Consider the following 27938-nt stretch of genomic DNA (forward strand, 5'->3'; position numbering starts at 1 on the left):
TGGTCTCATAAATCAAATTCTATATTGTTCAAGATCACTTAGTTGAATTAGATTTTTTGCACCAAATCAACTGAAAATGAGCCAGACTAACCAAAATAAGCCTGGCTTATTTGGTAAACTTGTTTTATAGAACAGGTCCCTCCTTAGTCCAGTGGTTTTCATGGATGTCAGCATCAATCTCTTAAACCCGAAGGGTATAGAAACTGCAGCAAAAACCTATTTGGTGTTTCTGGCCACCTTATGAATGTAAGTCCAACACTGATGTTTATTAAAAAAAAAGTGTGTGATTTGGGTGTTGAAAGCTTTCTGATTTCAATTTGTATAAGTGGTATAAACCAATCATGTTTATCTGCATCCATATGCAAATGTCTGTTTATATCGATTAGCTGACTACTGGCCACAATCCAGTCATGGACATCATCTCTCAGCTCGCACATCTAAAGTGGCTTATTGGACTGTAAACAATGACCGGCACATGGAGGGACCAGTTTTCTGCTGACTACACCGGAACCCCAGGAATACTGGCTGTTGCCCCCAGAGGCTGGGTTCCAAGATTGGTCCAATATTGAGTCTCTGAATCTGGGTTTTTCCTTACAAATGACCACTTTCACATTCACCTAGCTATTTGACAGATTGCTAATATACAAGTATTGTATTGTACTTATGACAAATGTATGCACAGTATGTACTGGGCAGGGCATTTGGGTCAGTGCTCTCTAGTGGACAAACAATGGAAAAACTGTGTCTGAATTACTTCAAAGAAAATCTGGCATATCTTTACTGTACTGTCCTTTTGGTTTATAAATGTATGATGAGCTATTTCAGGTAAAAATTTGACTTATTCTCTTTGGGTGAAACATTATAAGAAAAAGCTGGTGATCCACAAAACGGCTGAAACCAATCTGTTGTCTAGACATCTTCATCTGTTTCTTGTCAGTTAGTGTTTTGTTGATGTGACCGGCTCTGCCTCCGTGAACACCTTACTGCTGCCTCTCGCCGTCTCTGTCCTCCCTCCAGCAACACACACGATCTCCTCTCTCTTTCTCCTCCTCCTTTCATTCACACATTCTCTCCCTTTCCTCCCTCCTTTTTCCGCCTGCCTGCCTCCTACCGTTTCTCCTGCACTCTCTCCTCCCTCTCTCTCTCCTCCTCGCTCCCCTCCTACCGTTTGGACTGCAGCAGTCTCTCCTCAGCCTCCTGTCTTTCTCTTAGCAGCCTCTGCAGGTGAAGGATCTCCCTCTGGTAAGAAGCTGTTCTCCCCTCCGCTGACTCCTCCAACACTGCCAGTCTGGTTGACGCCTGCATCCGGTACACCTGCACACAAACAGACACACACACACACACACAGGAATGAGATGTGGAGTGTTGCTATGAGGGAGGCGGATTTACATGAAGGACAGCGCAGCAGAGACAACTGGAGTGGAGGAGGGGGAGTCGCACACATTGGGACAAGGTGAGGAACAACACACACACAGACACAGACACAGACACACACACACACACACACACACACACACACACTAACCTTCAGATCTTCTAAAGAGAGTCTGGTGCATCTGTACTTCTATTGCTTATGGTGTTTATTTGTTTGTATGTTGATGTCCAGAAAATAATAGCTCTGTTTCAGACAGATATTTAAGTTGTTGTATCAAGCAGATCAGCAGCTGTTGAGCTGCGGACAGTTCCGAACTACTGCAGGTGGTGCAGCACACACACACTCATACAAGTGGCATACATGTTTACTGCTGTGTGGACTAGTTTGCCTTAGTTGATGCAGAATAACAGCAATGGTATTAAAACAAAAAACATTGAATGAATGGAAAACACTGTAAGTGAGCAAGAGAAGCAGAGGAAAATAAAGATGCATAAAAAGAAACAGTGGGGGTGGATACAGTGTGTTGCTGCTCTGTAGCTGGATATTTAGTGATGAGGAAAACAAGGTCTGTATGAGGACAAAGCCTGTGCGTGCTTGCCCTCTATTTGTGTGTATGTGCATAGGAGTTTATTACTCTGTCTGCTTGAGAAAGGGTGCCACAAACAAGTTGTTATGACACTCTAAATAATGGATTATCAAGTAGCTATCTTGTCTAGAGACGTGTATCTGAGAAGTTATGCTTATTGGTAATACTGGTGATAGATCTGATACTGATGTGTGTGTGTGTGTGTGTGTGTGTGTGTGTATATATATATATATATATATATATATATATATATAAAAAATGTAGTAATTATGATTCCAGATCAGAGCATCAGTGAGTTGTAACTAGCTAAACATATTACAAAGCATATTTTACCCCCTGCTGCTCCTGCCCATTGTATACTAGAAGCAACAGGGAGCTTCTGTTTGTAAAGCATTTTTCAGAAAAGCATCAACAGATGTGAAACGCTTCTTCCTTAGCCAACCAATTACAACCAGACAGACATTCATGTTTCTTCTGACAACAAACGCATGGCATAATTACGTGTGGAAAAATTGGACTGATAGTACTGAATGAGGATTTACCTCTTGCCATGCTGTTGTAACATGCAGAATGTGTAATAAAATGCAATTGTGCACTGAGAGACTTTGTTCACAAACTGTTGGATTATTTGCCCAAGCAGTTTTTCACAAAGTGGTGAACCTTGTCCCATCCTAGCTCGATGCCACATTCATACCCAATCAGGATACTATCACCTGTTACTAATTAACCTGTTTACCTGTGGAATGTTCCAAACAGGTGTTTTTGATGGCATGAAATTCTGAAAAAACATATAACATGTAACAAAAATCCAAACTATTTTGGAATTGGGGTTGTAATTTCTTCCCATATTCCGCTTTCTTTCTTTTTCTTCTTTTATCTTACTGTGCCTCGCGAAAGAGAGCCTGCTCTCAAAGAGGCTGCCTGATAAAAAATAAAAAAATAAAAAAAAAAAACAGGGCAAAAAAATATAAATGAATTGCCTGGGAGAGTATGTCAAAAGTGTTGCTCTGGGTAAAAAGAACCTGAAGGATAAGGAATTGGGTGAAATATATATATATTAGGTCCAGTTCATGTTTGACAGTTTCATTGTCTTTCTATTTTTGTTCACTAATGTTACTGTTTCTTCCACTTAGCAAGAAACAGCTGCACAACTGGAACAGCACATGCAGCCAATATTCCACAGGGGAAATATAGACGTCATTCAGACCATCATCCATACCACATTAAATCATCATTATTGTCATCAGACATCCATTTTCATCTATAATAAACTCCTACACCAGAGTTAAAACAATGGTGCGATTAACCATAAAAACATTATTTACAGTAGCTTTTTGCCTTATCCTATGGTCAAATACATAATTGCAGACCACAGAACATAAGCAGAACCATGACTGAGTAACATGACGCCTAGGTGTGCATCATCAGTATGGAAGACTAGACACGTAGAGTAAAAGTTTGTTCAGCAGTAAGAAAATGTATAATGTCTCCTGTAAAATGAATGTACGAATGATGCTCAAATACTGATAGCAGTAGCATACACCCCAGAGCTTAATAGTATTATCTGCTGACCAAGCAACACACAGTTCGTCCTTGACATCAATCGAGCACACGTGAACTACACACACAGGCCTTTACCTTTACCCAGAGCATATAATTACATATTGTACCTAAATTATCCATGACATCATCTGTTGCAGAGACAGACCAAGATATATGACGTCACTGTCTTTCCAATGTATGCAATGTTATAATTCTCAAAAAGCTCCTCAACTATGAGGAGTTGAGCTGTTTTTACATCTAAAGCATTGAGTGTCTTTCTTTTAGCAGCCAACCATTAGTAATTTTTAAGCATTAACTATATTCAGCGCATCATCAGACCAACAATTGAAAACATTTCAAAGGCTGTGCTTTTCACTCAACTGATTACTGTGTGGCTGTGAAGCTTACTAACATCATGCTTTACCAGACAGGCTGCTCTGTTCCCACAGTTGTGTTAAGAACGGACCACAAATTGCTAGCACTGTCTCAGCAAGACAAGTCAATATGCAAACTGTGAGCTAAGTGGTAATCATTTTGTCGCAAGTAATGTGTCTGACTGATTACTGACGTCTTACCAAACAATGTGAAGTAGCTGTGTGTGTTAGTGTGTGTAAGAAATAAAGGGAGGAACAAAATAAGAATACTGCAGTTGGATACACACCTCAGTTTGGGCCCTCAGGGCAAATTGGTTGCCAATTTCTCAAAATGGTTGCCAATGGCAACCATCAAGCCCCAGATAATAATAATAATAATAATAATTATAATAATAATTTTATTTATATAGCACCTTTTAAAAACAACTGCTTACAAAGTGATTTGACAGAGAGCAGTTAATTATGAGGATGCCATAAGTCTAAAAACAATTCAAAGAAGACAAAAAAGGTAAAAGGAGTAAAAAAGTAAAAAAAATAAAGAAGTAAAAAGGAGTATTAAGATAGAAAGCGTTACATAAAAGCAAGTCTATAAAAGTGGGTTTTAAGAAGTGATTTAAAAGAAGTACTGACTCTGTGGCCCGTATCTCCTCAGGCAGCTCGTTGAGGCGCTCTGATGGAGAAAGCTCGGTCTCCTTTGGATTTTAGTTTAGACTTTGGAACGGTCAGAAGGACGCCAACTGAGTATTTAAGGACACTGGTCGGCTTGTAGTGAATTAATAACTCTGAAAAATAGCTAGGAGCCAGACTGAAACAAGCTTTAAAAGTGATCAGTAAAATCTTAAAATCAATCCTAAAATGAACAGGGAGCCGTTAAAAAGGTGCTAAAATCGGGGTGATGTGATGTCGTCTGTTAAAACCGGTAAAAAAAAGCTGAGCTGCTGCGTTCTGAACCAATTGGAGGTGAGAAAGGGATTTCTACGATATGAGGAGAGGAAGAAGTTATCTAAACGGGAGAATATGAGAGTGTGAATTACATTTTTTGGGGGGATTTAACTTATTGTGTGAGGAGGACTGAACATAATGATTTCAGATGAAGGAAGTTTTGGGCAACCAATGGTTGAAATCCTTGAGACAGATGTGAAAGTAATCTACATATATCTAAATCTGAGTACATCAGTACTGACATGCAGCACGCATACGCAGACGAGCAGTACAGGAAATATAGGCTTACTCACTTAATCCTGCTGAAGTGACACTCTCACCTCCACCATTAACCACTTATTTAAGTCTAGGTGGTTATTGGGTGGCAGCATGTGTCATGAGCCACCACTCTGCAATAGACTGACGTACTTACAGTAGCAGCCAGCAAGAATGACTACTATTTTCCCTTGCCCTACTTCATGGCCAAAGATTGAGAGCTTTGAGAATCAGCATGGCCAATATGGCTGTGACTACAAAGAGAAGTCCAGCTTCACAGGTCAATCATGTCTTTCAATGTATTCATGTACAGTATGTATCTATTTGTTGTAGTTTACTCAAAGAAAATGAATCACCAGATAATGTGCAGTCCACAAAGGGGGTTTACAGTCTACAGTAAAATAAGTCAAATGTCCGTCAAACAGGAACAGCATGGTGGATTAAAATATTTATCTGAAGCTTGTCTGAATCTAGTCCCATCATATTCTAGTCAGTGGTCAGTTAAGAGCCTTAGCCTTGAATATGATCCGAGCTTTGTCCCCAACCAGCATATGAATTCCCAGTAGTGCTCAGTAATGAATGGAACTGGTATTTTTCTGTCGAAGAACTATAACCTGAAAAGCAGAATGTGTCTGAAGCTTGGCCGGAATCTCCATCAACTCCCTGGGGAGGCAGCAGGGCGACAGCATCATCTCAGCTGAAGCGGTGACATTTAGCCCTCACAACAAGCTGAGCTGAGCAAAGCCAAACCAATATATCCCCCTCCTCCTAGCTGTAGCCCAGGGGCTGGCTGACCTTCTCCACACAGTAGCAATAAATATACTCAAAATTCAGAGCAGACAAGTATTTCCAAAACTACAACAGCGTGGGACACTGTAGTTGTATAAAAGAGGTTTTTCATCATTAGTTTTTGTAACACTTGTACACTTTGTAACACACACACACACACACACACACAAGCACCTGAGAACTGCCCATTTCAATATGATATCACACTGAGAGAGCTATAAATGGGCTATTTTGCATGTATTAGCTTTCAATATGTTAAACTTTACAGTATAGTTAGGCAATAAAGAATTTGCATTCATATAATATACAAAACAACATACAATTGCACAGGCACAAAACAAGAATGAAGAAAAAAAACTCAAAACAAGAATGCACCTCCTGTCCTCCTATCCTATATTCTCGAAAATGTGCTGTTTAGCCTTTTACCTTTTAATGAAAGGATTGATAACAAGCTGACATCTATAAATACATATATGGATATAAGCCAGACATTTTAAATAGTCTCCTTGATTATAACCCTTACCTCTACCTTGTGATAATGAATGTGGTTCTTTTCAACATTTTTTATTTTTTTACATCGTACCATCTTTATCATATGTTTTTACATATTTTATTTTCTCTTATTTTTTCCAGGGAAAGAGGTAATTTTTCTGTAATCATGTGCATATAATGGATTTTTATGTAAATTAAGGATATATATATATATAGACTGAAACAATAACTTCCCCGTGGGGCAACCTCCAGATGGATGCTGGAAGGCGCTTCATAAACTGTAGGTTGAGGAGACAGCACACTCAAGATTTCTACTTTAACTTCAAGCTTCACTCCATTCAAAGTTGATCCTTTGGGTCTTCCCACCTGTTTTGAAGCCAACCATGTATCAGCGCTGCCATATGTCCGCCCTTATGCTACAGCCCAATTTGTGCCGCAGCCAACAACTGCCTTAGTCTGAATGCTCTTCTCTCTTTGTCTACCTGACATTTTTTTAATTCACACCTCACAACCTCACTGAAAACATCATACCTTTTTATCCAATTCATAAATTACAAAACCAAATGTTTAAATTTCCTGCAGCAATAACTGGCATGTGTAAACAGACAGACCTTTTGAGCAGAAATCGGCTGTCTTGTGTCATTAGCTAATGAAGCGGTTCCATCGGGCAGACAGACTACAGAGAGCGTAGTGAGACAAAAGAGGGCAGTGCAGGAATTTAATGGATAGGACTAGTTGTTTACTGGACTCCAGTGGTAGACAATGCAAGACAGCATCATAGCTCCCAGAGGCCAACAGAAAAAAACTGTGGTTGTACTTGTTGACTCCCAATGGCTAACCACCGAATGATTGAAAACTAAAATATACGGGGCATCTCCCAGTGGCCAACAGTAGAACCCAGTGGGTGTCTAGGCAGCTGCGAAATGTGAGTGTTAAACAATTGTGACTGTGATGCCGACTGGAGTTAAAAAAAAAAAAAAAAAAGAGCATTTACAGTAGGTTGGACAACTTTCCTTGGCTCAGTAAAAGTAGTAGTAGTAAAGGTAAAGGCTAGTAAAAGTAAGAAATGGTGGCATTTCTCCTTCTAAGCTAATGGAGTGTAGCATAAAACTCAAAGTCAAGGAGGATCTGATATGCCACCTCTCACTAGACTCTGCTGTACCCTTCAAATATTTGACCTTTGCTGAGAAGTGATGTTGGAGGTTGGCTTGCAATGACAAAGGACAACTCTATGGGGTCAGTGTAATGACAAAAGAAAAATAAGCAAGCATCTTTGTCTGCTGGGTTTGAAAAACTCCAGGAAAAGAGAATAAAGTACCTGCATTTCTGCCAGTAGCACACAAACAGAGACATCACACACACACACACAAACATGCACCTCCTTTGGTAGAGACTGGGAAGACAACGCAGCCCATAGCTCATTAGATTAACTCAGCTCTGTTACTCAGGTGAGCCACAAACATCTGCCAATGTCAGACTCAATGTCACAACAGCTTGTTTGCATTTATAAGACTATTATGATGTGTGGCATTCAGATGGAGGGCAGGAAGTGATTAATCCATATAGCTAGACAGAGAGGAGACCAGCTGCATAACAAGGTTGGATGAAGCTTTATGCAACAGATATATAATCAGAAAAAAAAAAATTCCCACAATTTGACCGGTTTGCCCTGATATATTGGATATTGTAATTACATATGACCCTGTCATTCATACATGCTACCACACGGCTAGCCAGATGAAACCATACAAGATCAGACCACTAAAACTATTCTGTATGTTGTTGAACGCTTTCTAGTTTTTGCCTGGAAGAGTAGATGTTTTTAAGAATAATTCTCTTTTAATATTGCTATTTCAACTGAAATATACACATGGATGCACTGCTGGTGTAGCAGACTAGTATCCTATTTTTTAACTAATAATTAAGCATTCCCTGAGGTCTTGTAAAAAACTGTTAAAAACCTGGGTCCTGGATAAAAAAACATGGAGGATTTTGCCAAAGCCAATTGTAAGTGCATGGAAATACCAACTCAAAACTGTTACTTCATGCTTTAACTTAATGTTAAAGACGAAGAATGTCTTAAGACGGAGGTGATAGATCCCAATTTGATTTGGAACAACATAAACAGGAAAATCGTAGGCATTTATGCAGTGGTATTCGTTGCCTTAGACCTGTCTCCAGTTGCCTGCCCTGATGCTGGCCTTGTATGCAAATAATCAATTCTGGTCAAATACAAGTTAAGTGACACATCTGTCTATAGGTGGCTCACTTCAGTCAAGCTGGAGAATCAGCAAAAACAACCTGCAAAACACTATGCTTGGGCACATAACAACACATGATTTAAAATCCCATTGTACCAATCATGTTGGATGGTAAAGCAACACAAATGGTTAGCCTGATTCGTTATATGCTAATATTCATATATGCTAATGGTTTGCCAGTGTTAACTCATGGCTTGTTGGTCTATAGTAGGCCTGATTTGAATCATGTTGTAGCTATAAAGAGTCTGGTAGTTTTTCTCTGTGTTAACCCTTCGGGCTCTTTTCTTATTGCTTTGCTTATCACTATTCTGACATAAACCATATTGAGGTGAAGGTAGGATAATAATGTGAATATTTTTGCACCTATCTTGAATTTCTACTGTGTATTTTTGCAGACCATTGTTTTTCTGCAACCTAATAGTGCTTTCAGATAGCAATCGGTTACTATCTCTGCTGCTGTTGTTCTCCATTTTGATTAGGAGGCAACTGGGCATAGTACTGCTAATGTGGATACTGTGGTGATGGTCACAGAGGTATAAAGCTGAAGAGCTATACACTCAATTGGTAGCAGCAATTAGACATGGATGTGCAACATTCAAGGGTTTTTACTGTTTACGGTTTCCTGGACTCAAGCATTAAATGCAGCTTCTTCTGACAGGCTACACTGGCAACAGTGGCTGGATCAGCTAATGGGCTACCATACAGACAGACAACTCTCACCTCACTCTGAAATCTTCATTTATTCTTTTGCAACAGTGTCACAGAGGCCATTTCTGTGGGTTCTGTATCTACGTTGGATGGACTTGTGCATCCTCAAAAATGTTTTTATAGCAGCAATGGGAATTTAAAATGGAGACAAATGTGATTGGTCCCTAGAAGCAAGTCAACAACTCACAAAAATGTTGTGATCCAGCAAAGTGGATCACAGTAATCGTTACTCTCTATCAGAGTGAATAAGTTATGTGAACATGTTACCTCACAGATTTGATGGTATATGGGCTGGGTGATATGATGATATATTGTCAAAGTGATATAAGAATGTCTATCATATGTATTCTTCTATATTGTTTCTATCGTAATTAAAAAAACAAACACATAACAGCAATATTAATGTAATTTGGAAGATGTTTTATGTTCTGATCCTTGCACCTACTGCCCCACCCCACCACAATATAATGATTGCACAGAAAGTTGTATTTTGAGATTTAAACATCAGCGTTGTTGCTCACAAACGATACTGACACAATATTTTTGTACTACAGATTCCTCTAATGTTGCATTGTTCCGACAATAATCAGCAGGTTAAATTCAGTGCTTCACTATCAATTTATTCCTACATTGGAGACTTTGATGATTAGACTGCAGCACTGATGCAGAAGCATAAAGCCATCTTTAATTTACTATGTCTGACAAAACAGTGATGAGCCAGCTGCCAGATTATGTTTAAATGTCACATTAACACAATATGCAGCTTTGACGTACAGAATATATCTACTTTAACCCTTTTATTGTTTTTCTTTTGTTTGTATGTTTCTGCTGGTTCTGTTAGTGCTTACACTTGGTTTGTGTCTGCATTAAATGACATGGAGCATCCAGAACTGAGTCACACACCCAGACATACAGTAATGGCTGCTTATGATGAAAGACTCTCTTACAGATGTAGCCCTGACAAAATATCGTTAGTGTCAGATGCATCATTTTAAATCCACATATATTCAGCAATCAAATATGTATTGTGTTGAAGTAATAACTTTGCTCTTAGTCAAAGGAATACATCTAGACAGTACAGTTAAAGCTTATTCTGTGGATTTTTAACATAATTCTTGTTTAATATGCAAGACGTTTACAAAAAGACAGTCTTGTGTTTCCACCTAATTGTTGTAAACAAGGATGAAAGATCTGCCAACAGCAGCATCAACATAATCCTCTGGATCAATGGCATAATTAAGAGAAGCATCACCAAACTGAAACTCTGACATCAAAGGTCAAAGCTATCATCAACAATCCACACTGAAAGGAAGAGAGGAGTTATGGGGACAGGGGAGCAGAGAATATAAGTGACAGGGAGGATAAGTGTCCCATCCTGCCTGCCATTATACAGATTGCGCACGCACGCACACGCGCACATGCACATGCGCACATGCACACACACACCTGAGAACAGCTCAGTTCAATATGATAGCACACTGAAATCTTAAGAGCTACAAAAGTGCTACCCAGCTAAAACTTTAGGACTTGTGTGCCATATGTGTCTTGCCAACACATATTAGAAGAAGACCCTCCAAGCTGTCAAGCAGTACTTACCAGCTATAAGCTAAAATTAATGGCAGTATGTAGAAGAGAGCAAAATCGACTATTTCCCCTGCATCATATGCTATAAATGCAGTTAAACACAGAGTTTCATCTAGTTTATCTTGCCAAGATCTATGCAGAATATTGACTACTGTGTAATTAAGGCTGCAGAGGTGCAGACCCAACAGAGCATCAGGAGCTGGGTGTGTACAGACTTCTGTAGCTGTGTCAACAGCTTAGAGTTGTTTGCTTTTATCTTGCTGATCAAAGTATTTACCATAATGCAACAAAATATTTTGATCAAAGCAGTTTTTGCTTTTAAAAAATATCGACTTGTTACTGCTAGTGGTTTGCAGAATATTTCAAGGTGAAACTTTATTGATTTTCCCCATGTTGAAATTTGCCTCTGGTCAACCTCCTAGAGAGTTCAGGGTCAGCTACAGAACAGCATGAATAGAGCTGGCAGGGATTCAGAGGCAGAGGTAATTTTCTAAACAAGTTCTCCAAATTGAATGACAAAATATGTTGTCAGTAACTGCCCTTGAGAATGACATTTTTTCTAATCTAACACCCCCATTGCTAGGACAACATAATTTGTCAGTGCCTGGCGAAAACATTATAAATCACTGTTGACTGATGAATCTGTTTTATGATGTGACAAAGTTATTGTTTAGGTAATAACTTGGTTAGATTCAAAGGCAGTTCATGGTTTCAGTTTAATCACGCACTAAGTTAAAGAAGGGGGGCCTTAGTCATCATGGTTATAATAATAGTCACATGGATAAGGTTGGGGAACATGTATACGAAAAAAAACATGTGGAAACTAGAAATCCTACAGGACAAAGGTGCAGATAAATGACGGAGTGCAATGAGCAATTCATACAGCAGGCTCTTCCAGTTTTGTGCACATAAATAAGACATTTTTAGATGTATCTATGATGCTTCGGAAAGGTTGAGATATGTATCTTGCTCAAGGACACTTTAAACCCCACTCTGTGAGTAATGAGTAGTCTCCTTAATCATTACACAACCGAGCTCACCCTACCCACTACAGCATATGGTTCTGAAAATTGCAATATAATAAGAGTTATTCTCTGGTGTTTTCCAGAGAACAATAACACAGACATGTACCCCAGTAAGATGTAACTGGATCTTTAATGACTCTGGAGAACAAGAACACAATTTCCTCCATTCCAGCATCAAGACGCCCTCAACTCTCCTCCAATCAGTTCTTAAATGTCAAATGTCAGCTCCAGTCCACCTCCTCCCCTCTGTTATTCCTCCTCCATAGTGAAGCTACATAACTGTGTATACCTTTGACATAGAATCTACAGCAGCCAGCCACCACTGACAACTGATGGCTAACTTAATGTTAGTGTAAACTGCAGTCCCTTTAGCGGCCACTAGACGGTCCTTCTAGTGATGATAAGATTGTCACAAGTAGTAAACCCATATTCAAGCTCCAAAATACCCTTCACAGAACTATGAACAACCTCACAGATCCTGTGTGTGTGTGTGTGTGTGTGTGTGTGTGTGTGTGTGTGTGTGTGTGTGTGTGTGTGTGTGTGTGCCTACAGGCTGCACTGCTTTGATTTAAGCGTTCTTTTCTGTGGAGCTATGAGTGGGACTCCTCATGGGTATGATGCGAATTGTGTTCATATACCTTCCAACGGCAATCTAAAAACAATTTCAAGGTTGAGAGATGCAGAATCTGGCAGCAGATAAAGAATGGAAAAGTATGGTAGGTTGTTGAATAGAGCAACCCAGTGGAAACGTGTGTTGTCCCAAATGACAGCATAGTTGAGCTGATCTGGCACATCCATCTGGTAGGTCTGCAAAGGGTTGCATTGTGATGGAATGGTCTGTGGCCGATAACAGTTTTGCATATTTTGATTTTCCCCCTTGCTGAGCAGGAAGCACACAATGGGAACTTCTACCAGCAAAGCATGATCATTTTCTGAAGTGTTCAAAATTTAAGAAACACCCCCATTAGTTTATTTGCATCATTTCACTCAATGCCTGGATGCTTGTGGGATCATGATTATGTTTAGAGCTGTCCTTAATATCTTTTTTGGGGGGCTTTGAAGCTTCAGTAACAATTACCTGCAAATATTCAAAGCATTAAACAGGGGAACAAAGTGCTTCACGGTGGTCGCAAGAGTTGATTGTGGCCTACGTAGCCTACTTACTTATGGTAGAAGCAAAATTACCAAATCAACAAAATCTGAAAGTCTGAATTCTCCCACTGTATGAAGACCTGCAGAGGCAGAACAAAATCCAATATTGCAGTGCGGCTTTGCACGATGGAATCCACAACCTGCATTTCATCTCCACCAATCAAGAGAGGTCTGGGATCAGTTTTCAACTGGTCCTTCAGCTCCATTCTTACTGTGGCAGTCACTTCTCCTTGCAATGCAATTGCACCAAGATAGACTAATATTACTGTTCTACACCTATTACATAAAAAGAAGTTTCCGAAGGCATTTATGGGGGGAAAACAACAGAATTATCCGAAACTACTGTATCTCAGAATTAAGAATAATTAAGAATATTCTTCAAATCAAACACATCTATACTGTGATGTCGTGAGATTTTCTTCTGATAAATAATGTAATATTTTTTTTAAATTCCATTCACTCAAAACAATCAAAAAATAAGTTTTACAAAATTAGAAAGACATTGTTAGGCCTTAGAACAAGTTGGATATTTGTTCATAATGTTAACTCAACAGGATAACTCCACATTCACAGTTATTTTGCATAACAAGGAGCTGGATTTGCTCTTGCACAATCCCAGTGCAGTGCCCTTTCTTTCCATGTTGATTTGTCTGGGATGTCTAGGGGGAACCGGGCGCTGCTGCTCCTGGGATTGATACAGCCCATGCTGGTTCTTCTGACATGTTTCAGAAGGCCTTTTAATGCAACAGACTGCTGGCTGAAATATTTAACAGTCAGCAAGTCACAGAGAGGCCTGCTGGGCGATTGCCAGTGCAACATCCACCTATTCAATCTATATTTCATGGTCATGAATGAATGAGTGACTGGCTTTTCTTTATATAGCATCTTCTTGACGGGAGGGGGACTTCGTAATGACCAAATACAGAGGTAAAGTAAGAAAGTAACAACAAGAATGAGGTAACTGCAACTATGGTTCACAGAGGCACTCAGTGATTTTTTGAAGGCTTACTAAACTATTTCTAAACCTTTATAACCTTCATTGAATCATACATAATATGACAAAATAAACTTGGACCTGAGCAAATACTTGAAAGGCCACTTTCAGACTTTATTGTCACGTCTTGGGGATACACGACAGAAGTCCTTCACCATCTTTGAAGATTTTAAAGATAAGATGAATGCTGGCTTTATTTTGTATACAGGATGTCCGTGCCAGCATGTTCTAGTGGCTGATGATAATATCCTCACAGTACAAAAAGCTGTAAACAAGCCCCATACTCTATGTCTGGAGGGGGATAATACTATTGATCAGTCGTCACCTTGATTGGAGATGAAGACTCCTGCTGCTCTCAATGGGCTGCTTTTCCAAAACCAATAGAGTGGAAATTTCAACTTGCAACTTGAGAGAGTTGTGAGCAGAACCAGAATCAGCCATGGCCTCACACTACTTTTCAAGTCAGGATTAGAATTCAACTGGAGCACAGAGTTCGGACGCGTGTTGACTTTCCATCACTACCCTCAAGGTTAAATGTGGCATGCTCTATGAACACATTGGGAAAGTAAATATGTCCAGAACCACCGATGAGCATCACTAGTAGAACTAGAGTGAATGTAGCTTTCCCTGTCAGTCTATGCCACTATGGGTCCAGTTCTGGTGTGCCCGTCCATGGATAAAATGTCAACCCCCAGCAAAGAGACGGAGGCCAGGCCAGGCCCACATCAGTCACTTTGAGACAGTATAGTAGAAGATGGTTGTTACATTTACATTTACATTTAGTCATTTAGCAGACGCTTTTATCCAAAGCGACTTACAGGAAGAGTAAAAGCAAACAATCAAGGTATACTGCAACAAGAGCTATTTGTGCATTAATAAGTGCTGGTGACAATTCTTTGAGGAGTAGAATTATCGTGTGGTCTAGGAGAGAAGATGCTCTCTGAAGAAATGGGTCTTCAGGAGTTTTTTAAAGGTAGAGAGGGACGCCCCTGCTCTGGTTGGAACTGGTAGCGTGTTCCACCAGCGGGGAACAAGAAGTGCAAAGAGTGTTCCTGTGGATACAATCTTACTCTATGTTACTGCAGGAAAGTCACATCTGCTGTTGCTTTGGACCTCAATGTGACATTTAAGACATACAGCTGAGGCACAAAACAGTAAACCTTGTGAACTGCAGAGTTTCAAAAGCTTGATTTTGAATGAAGTTCCTCCCACACCAAGCAGCCCATCATAGAGGCCTTTAGACTTTTACAGGGAACTACCTAGCTGCTACCGCTATACCAGAACTAAAGGAACAGTTCCAAAAGGATACATCTGATTGTGGATAGCTTAAAGTGCACTGACATTCTGTCAAGGTGCAAGTCCAGGGCCAGTTCCTGGTACAATGTCTGGCAACTCAGAGACAGATACAGTACCTGCCCATTAAACAATTGACAGAGAAACCCACAAGCTTCGCAGAGGCTTTTTTGGCACAAGTACAGAAGCTGTCTGTACTGGCATACTGACAATCCAAGGGATTCAGTTGGTTAAAAGAAAAAAAACTACTTTATATCTGTCTACCTGTAGCAAATTGGGATTCATATTTCATCTCTTGCTGCAGGCTATTTCAAGAGAAGAGCATAAATAAATTCTGATCTCCCTAAATCTGCAGAAGTGGAACAACAACTATCCATCACCTTTAATAGACCAGAACATAAGCAAGTGATTTGCATTAAACACAAACAATGCAACTATATGATAAATAGCAGTAAGATGTTTTTAAATGGTTGGTGACAACATACTGGACTCTCTAAATAATCACTAATGGACAAAACAATACATTTTCTAATTTAAGAGTAGAAACTAGATTGTTTTTATACAAAGAGTGTCATATTGTAACTCAGTCAGTAACGTGGATGGTATAACACAATATATAGTACAGCGCAATGCTGTTGGGATGCATATTTGACTCAGTACACTTAGAGTACACATCCATCCTCAGTTGACCTGGGAATATGTAATGGTGATCTGAGAATTACAGAAGTGCTGCTAAGCATTCAGTGCTGTATGTGTGATCACACCTCTTTCCCAGCTGTCAGGGACAGTCTAAGAAACCCACAGCATGGTTGTTTTTGCTTTACTAAAGAACAGTAGTTTCTTGTCTCTGATAGAAAGTTAGTGAGCAAAAAACGGTCTTTGTTATAGGGCTAACTTATACATCACACAAACTGAGGATGATTTAGGTTTTTAATCTTCATAATCTTAGTTGGGTGTAGGCATTTATATCTGGTATTATCTTATCATACTATTTTCTTCTATATCATGGCTAATTGTGTTATTGTATTGTAATATCCAGTGAGTTGCTTTCAGGAGATCTTGTCAATTCATATTTCCGGTTAAACACAAGTTGAGTAGTTTTCTCATCTGGGTGTATGAAGGCAGAATTAGGCTGATAGTAAGAGACTGCAAGTGAATTTTGGTTTGTGTTTTTGTGTAATGCTAACTAATATTAAACCTACAGAATGTGATTGTAATCCATTATGCTTAATCTAGAGGGAACAAACAACTGTGTTTCGGCTCAATATCAGTATTTACAAATCAGGGTAATGGGTGAAAGAAAGTAAGTCACAAATATATCTTTTGCCATCGGTCCAAGCTTTCACTGAGCCAACAACATGCTGCTATCTAGTAGCTCCTGCATCTATTCTCAGTATTTTACCTGCTTTTAGGCTGCTCCTAATCAAGATAAATAGTATTCATTTTGCCACTTACAGCACTGTTTTAAGTTATAAGTCGCCTCACAGGAATGATTAAAAAAAAGGCTGAAGACGATTTATTAAAACTACATATGATCTAAGTATAAATCTACAATTTTAAACCCTAAAAAGCATGTTTAGACACACGGCCAGAATGAATCAGGAACACCTAGTAACATCTGTTCTCCATGGCCATTCATTGAACGACTGACCTCTAAAAAACATCAGAGTTGGTGATAAAAAGTGTTTAAAAATAATTTAAAATAGTCAAATTCAGATCTGAGGCAGAGAACAAGAGGAGCTCCTAACCTCATTCATATTTATGCTTGGTGTCTGTGGATACATGCTAACAGCTATTTGACCTTATTAATGATGACAGACAGTCTCATGCTGCTTATCCATGGAGGAAACTGATCTCTGAATGGAGTTTTCAGTGTCAGCCCTTAATTATGTACCAAAGCTGTGAGTCTCAACCCTAACCGAAGAGATCAAAGATTGACTTTGTTTTTATGGTTAGTTCAGTGAGCACTGTGTAAAGCATGAAGCTCAGTTGTTTTATCTGACAATCATTTTAATTAAGATCTGCAACAATGTGGTATTCTACAAGAATTTTCTGAATAAACAAGAAATGTTAAAGGAGCTGCATTCCCTACAGTACCACTTCTCCCCAAAGATCAACAGCATTTCTAGCTATTGCTTTGTCACCAAGGGCTCTGAGATGACACCCAGATCCAACTCCCAAACCATAAATCATTCATCACCAGCAGGTACAAAAAATAGGAGCAGCCAGAGAAGGAGGCAGACCTGACCTTTCCCTGTTGAGTACAGAAGATAATAGTAGTCAGAAACATCAGCTTGTTTCAATGCAATTTCCATCGTTCGGGTTAAAATCACATGTAGGCCCAATGCTTGACTATATATTTATATATATTCTTATAGTAAACGTGTAAAGCGTCTTTGAGTACCTTGTAAAGCGCTCTATAATTAAAATGAATTATTATTATTATTATTATTATTATTAATGTAAAAAAAACAGTGGCCAAACTGCCTTACTGCAATATTTACGTAATCTGGACAACTCTTTAAGTCCTGATCCTTGCATGTGGGAGCGATTCTGGATATGTTGTTCTCATGAATGATCTGTAGTTATTAGGTAGGTAGGTAGGTATACCTAAGAAAAGGTATCCCAAGACATTCTGTCCCAGACACATAATGGGCAGGCAGGAGGGGAACAAACCCAGGGCATTTAACCAGCAGACCGGTCCCATTTCTGTCCCATTTGTCACAATTTTATTGTTTTTATAACAGTGATTGTCACATGTTTAAAAAACAATCGTCAGCTCATAGGATATAATACGAACTGTGTTGCAGTTTTTTAAGAGATCCAAGAAACCCATTCATCAGAAAATGTTGAGCTGGAACCATAGAAGCACTATGGCATACTTTGCTGAGATGAAGTATGGAGAAAAAATGCTAGATCATCATATATATCATTATTGAGGTATACAATAACCTGTACAGAACAGAAGATTTTGGCCATATCACTTTCTAACTCTTTTTCTCAATGTTTCTCTCACCTTCCCCAGAACATGACTTTAAGATGAGCGCTCCTCAGGCTGAATTAGAGGAGAAGGACTGTCCTCCACCAGAGGAGTTAGAGTGCAAAATTTGTTACCAACGTTATAATGCCCACACCCGCAAGCCTAAGATCCTGGACTGCCTGCACCGGGTCTGCACCCGTTGCCTCATTAAGATCCTGGACATTGCTGATGGAGCAGGCTTCATCTCCTGCCCCTTCTGCCGACACCAAACCGAGATCACAGAGTACGAGGTGTCAGCACTCCCTGATGATGCTATCATTATGTCTCACTTGGCAATGAGGGACAAATCCTGGAGCTCAGACCACAACAGGGAAGTGGTCCTGACTCCAACGAGTTTCTCCTCCTCCACCCCGTCTCACGACTCCTCCAACTGCCTGGTCATCACTATAATGGAAGTGCAGAGGGACTCACAGCACTCCCCAAGCCGAAATGGCAGCTCTGACGTCTATGCTGAGCAAAGCCTGGACTCAGTATCGATGGGATCCAATGGGCCTGCTGATCAGGACGTCCTGTCAAAGTTCTGTAATCATGTCCCACGCATCCTGGTTTGGCTCCTGGGTTTCTTATACTTTGGGTCCCTGCCTCTAGGAATCTACTTGTTGGTGATCCAGAGAGTGACACTGGGCATTATATGTGTTAGCCTGGTGCCATCAAGCCTGACAGTTTGCCTTGTCTATGGCTTCTGCCAGTGTCTGTGCCAAGGCATGTGCGACTGCTCCACCAGGGGTTCATAGAATGCTATCGAGAACTGGTGGTCAGCTGCAGTAAACAGGTATTTGATGTGTTTTGTGAAAAGAAAGAGGGTCAAAAGATAAAGACGGTGCCCTCTCCAACATAGACTCTGCAAGCCTGTCAAGACCTAAGACAGCCTCTAGTATGGGTCTGTGGTTTTGTTGGTTCTGGTTTTGCAACTCGGAAACCAGTTTGGCCAACAGGAACAGAGCCTCTGGCAAGACGTGTTAGTTGGAGAAACTCCAATACCTACATTTCTGTGATGTATTTCTGTAACCTTTCTTCGTTCTGTGCTGTGTGTATGTGAGTGAGTCCTGGGCCCTCATTTATCAATGCATTTCAGGATGTTTGAATAATTGCGAATTCCCAATACCAAAAAGGAAACAAAATAATTGTTACAAGTCATTTTGGCTACCAGTAAAAATCAAAGGCCAATCTTAATCACTGATTTATAGTATAGCAATATTTTTTTTTCATTTACTTCTATTTTTAGTGAGTTTTCCTCATTTCTATAAGCCAGCATTCATTATAGAGCTACGTGTCACCAAGTACTTCCTCTCTCTGTTAAAGCTACAGGTGACTTCACATAAAATACATGTTAATTGTTATACCAGTCTTGCTGTCAGGCCCTATAGAAATATATGGCTAAAAAGCATTGGTAGATTAACATCTATTGGTTGAAAGGTATTGGTCTGTGAACCTATTGATATAAGACTGTTGCAACAACTTTATATTCTTGTGCTGTTTCAAGGGAATATGATTGACAGGTGATAAATTAGCAACTGCAAGAATAGCAGCTTTCACATTTCTGTGTCTTCTTGAACATCGCAAGGAATATAACTAGAAAACACTGTCCATTTGGCTGGATTTTTCATAATAAAAAATGTAATGTGTTCCACGTAAGGAAAAAAAATATTTGAATGCAATACACATTTTAGTATGAAGTAAGTACAAATTACGAAATCAACTGTGAATGGACCATAATGCTTTATTACCTATTTTACTGTCATGGCAGTGGCTGTGGGTGTACATGTGATGTGGTTGTTAATGCTGTATTACTGAATGTTCCCTGCTCAGTCTCTCTCTCTGCCTCAAATACAGACACAAACCATTCAGAGTTGTTGTGTTGATGGGATTTGGTGCATGTCAGGCATAAACCAGACTCATATCTCAGGTTTTTTGATACTCTTTAAATGTTAAGCAACACATTTTACTTTCAGTTACTTGTTAGGTTGAACATAGCAAGGCTGTTCTGTTGCATTTTGTGGTACTGCTTATAAAAAGCTTGTTTGGCTCAAAAGTACAGTTAAAAGCTATGAGAGTCCTCTGCTACATGCACATACTGTCATACTACAGCCATGTGGCTTTGCTGTTGTGTGGCACCTCAAGGTTGTGTGCATTATTTATGTGGCATCTTTTGCATATAAGACAAGTGTTCCCATACATGTACCATCCTGGCATATGGATTCCTCAAGGAAGGACACAAAAAACGACTGTATGGTGTAAAAACTAAATGCTTTGCTGAGCACATTGCATGTATGTAGAGAAAAAAGGCTATTTTTGAGTAATTACCAAAAGTTGGTAACTCTGTGACCAAAACATAAATTTTAGTGTGTCAGAAATGTTCTGACGCGTCTTGAACATTCTTACCCAGCAATGAGTGACATTTCCAGCACAAAACCACCACATTTTAGAGTCATTTTGGAACCTTTTCTGTACAATGTTGATAAGTGAGGGCCCTGGGTTGATAATAGATATATATCATGATACTTCAGGGGATGATATTTTTCAACAAAACGCATATGTAGCATATGTACGCATATGTACATTTCGGAAGAAATATTCATTTTGTGCTACAAAATTATAAGTCCTGTTCATTCTCTGCTGTTGGGGATATTATTTTCCTATCTTTCCTTTGTCAACTTCTATCTACTGCTGTGTCTCTACCTGTCTCTGTACCCACTCCCTCAATGGTTTCCTGCGTATATGTCGATGATTTACTGACTGCAGCTCTCAGCTTAGTGCCACACTACTGATTACTGATTACAGCTACTAGACAAATAAATGGAGAATTATTTTCGATATGTTGCTAGTGTGCTTATTTTAATGTCTGAAAAAGTCTGTAACAATCAACATCGCTTTCATCTCATGTTGATCTTACATGCATTATGTCTTACAAACAAGAAACGATGCTGTCAAGGAAATAAAATCACAAAGGTGAGGGATTAACTGTGCCTTTACAGAAAAAACAGGGGCATTTTAATCTCTAATTAACTTGAGCTTAAAGTCTCTAAACCCAATTTTTCAGACAAGATTATCCAAACCTTCACAAGATTAATGAGATGGAGATCCCAATGATACAAAACTAGTGATAGCTCTCAAGACAGATATAATAAATAACTTTTTGAATTTCTTTCACAAATAATCATGGCATTTCTAACTTAACAAAGATCAATCAGCCTTATTTTCTAAGTCCTATGATGGTCAGAAATAATAAAACAATAGAGACTGGTTCATACAGTACATCCAGCTAGAGACAGACACAATCAGGAGAAAGAGAAACAACTGCAAAGAAATGAGAGACGACAGACAAGAGCAGCAGGTCAGACAGAAGAAAAAGATGTCATTTACTGCCTGAGTTGGCAGAGCTGTCGGACAGATTGTTTGTCACTGGAGCGTTTGTCCTGCTGGTTGTACTGTCTGACATCTACAGGACCCTGCATTCATCTTTCTGAGCTGAGTGGGAGGTTACATTAAAAAGAAATCTCTCCTCCTCTGCATCTTAGAAGAGAATTACCATCTCACCGAGCTCAGTGACATCAGTTTCTAAACTGACTTGTTTTATCTTTAAAAGTTGAACCGATTACAAAATATATAGTGTAGTGAAGTGTTGTTTCTCAAGGACAAGTTTTGACAATAAAGGATATTTGAGAATTTAACTCACTTAAACTCAGTTTATTTTTAACTTTCAAAGAGGAACCAGAAAGTGCCTTGAAACACTTAAGAACAGGCTGGCACAATTAGCCAAATTAATCCAATGAGATAAGCAAAATAATAATTCAATTAACTGTCCAACTGCATCTCAGCTGAAAAAACACTGCCCATTGTGCACTCAGCTAGTGTGACTGTTGTTTTCAGCTTGGAAAAGATGCCTTGAGGGACAGATGGCCATATGAAAGTAACACCAGCTATTGTACGACCAATGTGAATTTTGTCGGACAAGAGCATATCAACCAACCAATCAAGTCAGTCAAACCGACTAGAAGGTGTCAGCCCTACTATTTGTAGTAGGGGAAGGAATCTGTCTCTATATCTTTGTCTGTGTTTGTGTATGGAAGTGTGACTGTCCTTCGTATATCTTAAAAACTGGTTATCCAATCAACTTCACACTTGGCATGTTGGTGTAATGCTGAGGACCACAGGGAGTTCTGTGTTGTGTGTGAAGTTGATCAGATGAACAGTTCTTGACAGCACTGCAAGCAGCAGTTCAGGGGGCCAAGCAATAGGCTCGCTCAGAGCGGTTGCACGTTCCAAACAATTCTTTAACACAAACACTGTGAGCACTTAAGGTGGGAAGGTTAAAGGTCAGAGGTCACAACACCCTGATTCTATGAAACTATGAGATGTGAGGTGGACTGTAATATGAAGGTTCTTGGAAAAGAAATGCTAACTACCTAATGCAGAATGGGTCACGCAAACACGTGACCTAGCTATATACAGTATGCATCCACTAAAATATTCAAACATTTTCAGGTGTTAAGAGGAGATGGAGGAGCATGAATTTTTTAATTACACATGAATAATGGAGTTGCAATCTGCTTTCTCTTTATAGAACACGCTTAACACACAATCCTTATCATTTCAGGTCATAAGGTGGCAATATGCATGGCATTCACTACAGGTTGATACGAATTAAATGGAAACTAGAGTTGGATGTAGAGTTTTCAGTTGGTCTCTGAGAAGAAAGCAAGCTGCTGGATTTTGATAGCGCTTCAGGTTGGTATGAATAGTAAAGGGAAAGCATGAAGTTTGAATTAACATTCCCATCTCAGAATCAATCACCTGCTACTGCGAGAATCAGAGTCTCATCAAGTTTGGCGACCCCCATGAGCTGCACTGAAATACAATAAGGGATTGTGCGGGCGAAAGACTGACTAAGGCTGAAAAAAAGGTAAGTTAAAAAATGTTTTAATTCAATTCTGATGTCTTCTCATAGTCATTGAGCTTTAAAATGGAACATTTGAAAAAAAAAAAAGTGCAGCCATCATTTTGTGGACTATATTGTCAGTTAAACAGAGTGGTGTACTTTAACTCATACAAGCTTAAAATTAATTTGAGGTCATCAAATAGAGAAAAGATTGAGGTGGCAACATGCTGTATCTGTTAAACCTGGAGTAAATTAGATTAAATTTCAATGACAGTGTTAAAAAAAATCTTTCTTATCACTGTCCTCACTGACTGTTCTCTTGCATGTAAGCCTGTCATGTTTGATGGATAATATACTATTCCAGAAGTAGCTGTGATAAAAGATATAATTGTTATTTTAAGATGAAATTTATGAAAATTGAGCCGTTTTTTATCCGTATCCTTCCTTTCATTATCTTGTATGTGACTGTGAATTCAATATTTTGGGGTTTTGGACTTTTGGTTGGACAAAATGAGCAATATGATCATATATTAATCTCTATGACATACTGCTTGTCTCTGAAATTGAAAAAACAATAGACAGCTTAATCAATAATTGATGTAACCTTTGTAATCACATCACTATCTGATGACGCATAACTGGTTGATTGTATTGTAGCAGGTCTATGGCAGTAAATGGTTTATACTTTATACTCCAGTGTAACTGCTGCAACACCTTGAAGGAGAAGTATAATCTCACCATTAACTGTTAGACTTGTTCAGTCTTGGTTAATATCTATTTCAGCTCGCGGGGAATGAGGGAATACTCTAATGAAGTAAAAAATTAGAAATGTAATGATGTCTTCCTGCACATCGAACATTTATAGTTCTCCTTTTTCAATGGTCCGATCACCAGCAATATAACTCACATTCAAAAACACTAACCACCACTTTCTCTCTGGGCTGTTGCTATAGAGACACAAATAAAATTGTCAGAACCACTGAGAAGTGTTTTTTTTTTCCTAATGTGGCTTGAATGACAAGAGCTGCTGACAGCTGGAACATAGAGCTCTGGCCCGGGAGCAAGGCACTTATACTGACAGACTAATGCCATGTTCATGTTTGGCATATCAAACAAACAAACAAACAGATCAAGAAAGGCTGCACCAGCTGGTACTGCAGGACAACTGTCAACCACAGCAGTAAGATTCCAATCAAGATGCCATTGTAGGTAGATGTAAAGCGTTGCCATGGCGATTTGCTAGAATGGTCTCCATGTTATTTCTATAGAAAGGGAATACGTGCCGTTTTCGTCACAGAATGGATATAGAGAGGGGAAAAAAGGCTCCGGTTTCCTTTCCAAAATCAGTCCCGTACATACATGTGTCTCCTATAGCCATCTACACTTCAGTAAAAACCATCCATCCAAAGTGAAATTTTTTAAATTAACACAGTATGAAGTTATATTCAACACACTAACAAGTGTAATAACAAATGTTGTATAACATTTTATTTTTATATTTAAGCTATGGCAGGTCAGAAGAAAGTGGAAAGTTATGCGAAACTACATAATTACAATGTTGCCTTTAAACTCAAACTTTTTGATCAGCTACTATAACAAGCTGCTACAATAACTTATCACCACTATGACTTGCTATCTGTCTGGCACTTGCTTCATATTACTTATCAAGTTCTTTGTACAAATACAGTATTTATCATTCTCACAAACTAAACCTGATCCTTCTGTTTACAATCTGCCCGTTGTCATTAACCTGCTTGACTGCCGGACTGGAACCTCTCAGTTAATTTCTGATTTCTAATTAAAAAGCACAGACTGAAATGCCTCCGAGCATACCTCCAACCAATCGGAGCAACGAACCATGTGACATAGCACTAAGTGACAAAGGTAAGTTGGGGCTGTGCTTGGGCTGCTTCCAAGCAGGAAAAATTTGGCAGCCTTGTCACAAAATTTCTCAAATGATAGCTAAACAGTCACTAAAATGTGTTTCTGAAAACAGTTGAGGTAAGACACAGGCTACACAGAAACAGGATCCTGTTTGTCCTTGTTAAGATAATCTGTTATTCTGTCTCTGTTGTCTGTCTCTGTGTATGGGGGTCACTACAGTCTGTGTGACGAAGGTCACTATCAAATGCATGCGTGATTCACTAACTGTGTGTGTGGCCTCTCTCTATGCAATTATGGATTAATCATGCAATATGCTTTTGATACAATGATTATGATCGTGTGTTAATATTGGTTTAGAAACCGTGATTACTCTAAATACATATATTCCATCTGCTTAAACTGATTAAGATTCTATAATCACAAAAAATATATATTTTATGTTTCATATTTTAGATTTTAGATTTTAGATTTCATGTGGACATTGCAAAATCTGTGTCTCCAATTATATCTCTGTAAGTCATAACAAGGCAGGAGGTCTGTTTTAAAAGTTTTGTTAACAGGTCAGGACACGGACTTGGTGTACTGAGCAGAAGCAATCTACCTACATTTTTTATCGAAAATCTGTCAGAATATAAAAAGGGTTCAAGGGAAATTAGACTGGTCCAGACTTCATGAACTGAACCAGCCTTCTGTGTATCAGGGACTTGTAGTTTGAACCCAGAGACTCTGTAACTGCACATTTCTTGACGTATTGTAATAAAATTATGTTAAACTTAGAACTTGGACGTCTCCTGCTCATCACTCCCCATCAAACGATCTGCACAGAGAATTAGTAAGAGAATTTACTGTTGGAGTCAGATAATTTAATTTAAAGGTTTTCTCAATGCATTTCTCAACATCCTATATGAGTTTTGTGAGTTGTGCTGGACGTCAGTCATTCTATTTCAACCCACTTTACATGAGATAAACTGTTGTGATTGGCCCGCTCAGTGCCTGCATATAGGTCTCAGTGTTGCATATCCATGTAGCATTTAGTTGATAAATTTGTCGATAAATTAATGGTATTTAGGTACTTATCCAGGGGTAACACCTGCGGTATCAGTTAACAGCAGAAAAGAGAAAGTAAATTATGCGTATGATCTTGCACATCTTGTTATTGTGTAAGATGTTGTTCTATATCGCATCAAACTATATTGTGTGGTGATGTCTCCCATCCTCCCCCTGTGTTATTATACTATATATTATATTATATGTTGTTTATTTTTATTTTTTTATGTACATACGTATGTATGTGTGTATATATATATATATTTTAATATTATTATTATTATTTAAATGTATTTAATTAGTTATTTTATTTATTCTTGTTTATTTGTTTTCTCTCGTTAGCGCTTCTTGCTTTGTTTGCCTATTTATTTTCATTGTGTTATACATATAAGTGAGCCATGTTATATATATGTCGTAGCATCTGCCCCTCATCCACATACACACACGCACACACGCACACACACACACACACACACACGCGCGCACACACATACACCTGTGATGCCTCTGTGCAAATCGTTTATCATTTATGTTTTTCTTTGTTGTTGTTTGCGCTGTATGTCTACTGTCTCTACTTGTGGTCCACATGGTGTAGTGTATTTGTCTCTCATGTCACCTTGTTTGTTAGGTCATTTCACCAATAAAAAAATAAAAAAAGAGAAAGTAATAAGCAGAAGACCTATAAACAAACAACGTGTACACACACACAGCAACACTGCCATCATTGTTGGTGTCTTCTTAACATTTAACATGCTGACTGTGTGTGCTGTTGATTCTACACTTTGTTAAAAGTCGGGAAATGAAGTCTTGGAAACTCAATGAGTTCAGCTTGAGAGATGGAAATCTGAGAGACACAAGTGTTCATTAATTTATGCTTTTTGAGTGGCGGAGACAGATAGTAGATGGATTATCATTATTATCAAGTGCAGTGAAATGGACTGATCAATAGGAAAAGATGTGAGGGTTATCTTGGGGAAAATGGACTTGCTAAAATGAAGTGCTGTGTCTCAGTGTGGACTGTCAAGGCACCAGCTGAGTCAAAGTTGAAGCCTCACTAGCTAGTTTGGCATCAGGTGTTAAGATCAGATTAACCTGCCTGCCATGCAGCAGGGTAGTTTCAGGGCATAGCTTAGTGTCAAAGACTCTCCCCATCTTTAGAAAAGATCACACAAAACAACTCATAGAAGTTTCAGAGAAGTTCACTATAGTGTGAAAGGGATGTTCAAATGAATGCACTTACTTTGACTTCTTCCTGTAGTTTGCCAAATCGAACCGTGCCTTTCAGAATCCTGCTGACAAATCCCTGCTTTTCCTGTTGGAGAACTGAAGCCTGGGGAGGAAGAGAGGGAATACGGAGGGTTACTGATCTATGAGAGGAACACAGAGGGGGAGTGGACACACAATTGGATGAAGGCAGTGGGGGATTACGGGAGGGGTAGATAAAGGAAAAGATGGAGACTGTTGAAACTGTTGCCAATTTACAGTAGTCCTGTGTTTGACATAAACACTGCCATACTTCCTATTTTAAGTTTAATGTAATCAACTGAGTCACGTACACACCAAGAACAAAAACTATGATAATCACAATACAAATAAAATTATTTTTAACATTTTTAAACAGCAGTGGCAAGCATGCGCTTCATGCTCCAGCTGTGTCAGAGACCACAATATTAAGTTTCTCCTAAATACCATCAATTAGGGTACTTATAAGTAGAG

The 27938-nt window shown here is 39.0% G+C and overlaps 2 protein-coding genes across 2 annotated transcripts in view; one reads left to right on the top strand and one right to left on the bottom strand.

Annotated features, from left to right (window-relative positions):
- Positions 1 to 27938, bottom strand: part of cep89 (centrosomal protein 89) — a 61054-nt gene that overhangs the window by 11902 nt on the left and 21214 nt on the right. The window contains exons 16-17 of the mRNA XM_059354605.1: positions 27463 to 27552; positions 1166 to 1314 (exon numbers count right to left, since the gene is read on the bottom strand). Of these exons, the coding sequence (XP_059210588.1) occupies positions 1166 to 1314; positions 27463 to 27552 (239 nt within the window). The remainder of the gene's footprint in view (positions 1 to 1165; positions 1315 to 27462; positions 27553 to 27938) is intronic.
- zgc:165481 (uncharacterized protein LOC100073327 homolog) lies at positions 1187 to 20719 on the top strand. The gene is made up of 2 exons (XM_059354616.1): positions 1187 to 1453; positions 18398 to 20719. Exons 1-2 carry the CDS (start codon positions 1390 to 1392, stop codon positions 19144 to 19146), a joined length of 813 nt encoding a protein of 270 aa, XP_059210599.1. The 5' UTR covers positions 1187 to 1389; the 3' UTR covers positions 19147 to 20719.

This window comes from Centropristis striata, chromosome 2 (genome assembly GCF_030273125.1).
Source record: "Centropristis striata isolate RG_2023a ecotype Rhode Island chromosome 2, C.striata_1.0, whole genome shotgun sequence".
Taxonomy (NCBI): domain Eukaryota; kingdom Metazoa; phylum Chordata; class Actinopteri; order Perciformes; family Serranidae; genus Centropristis; species Centropristis striata.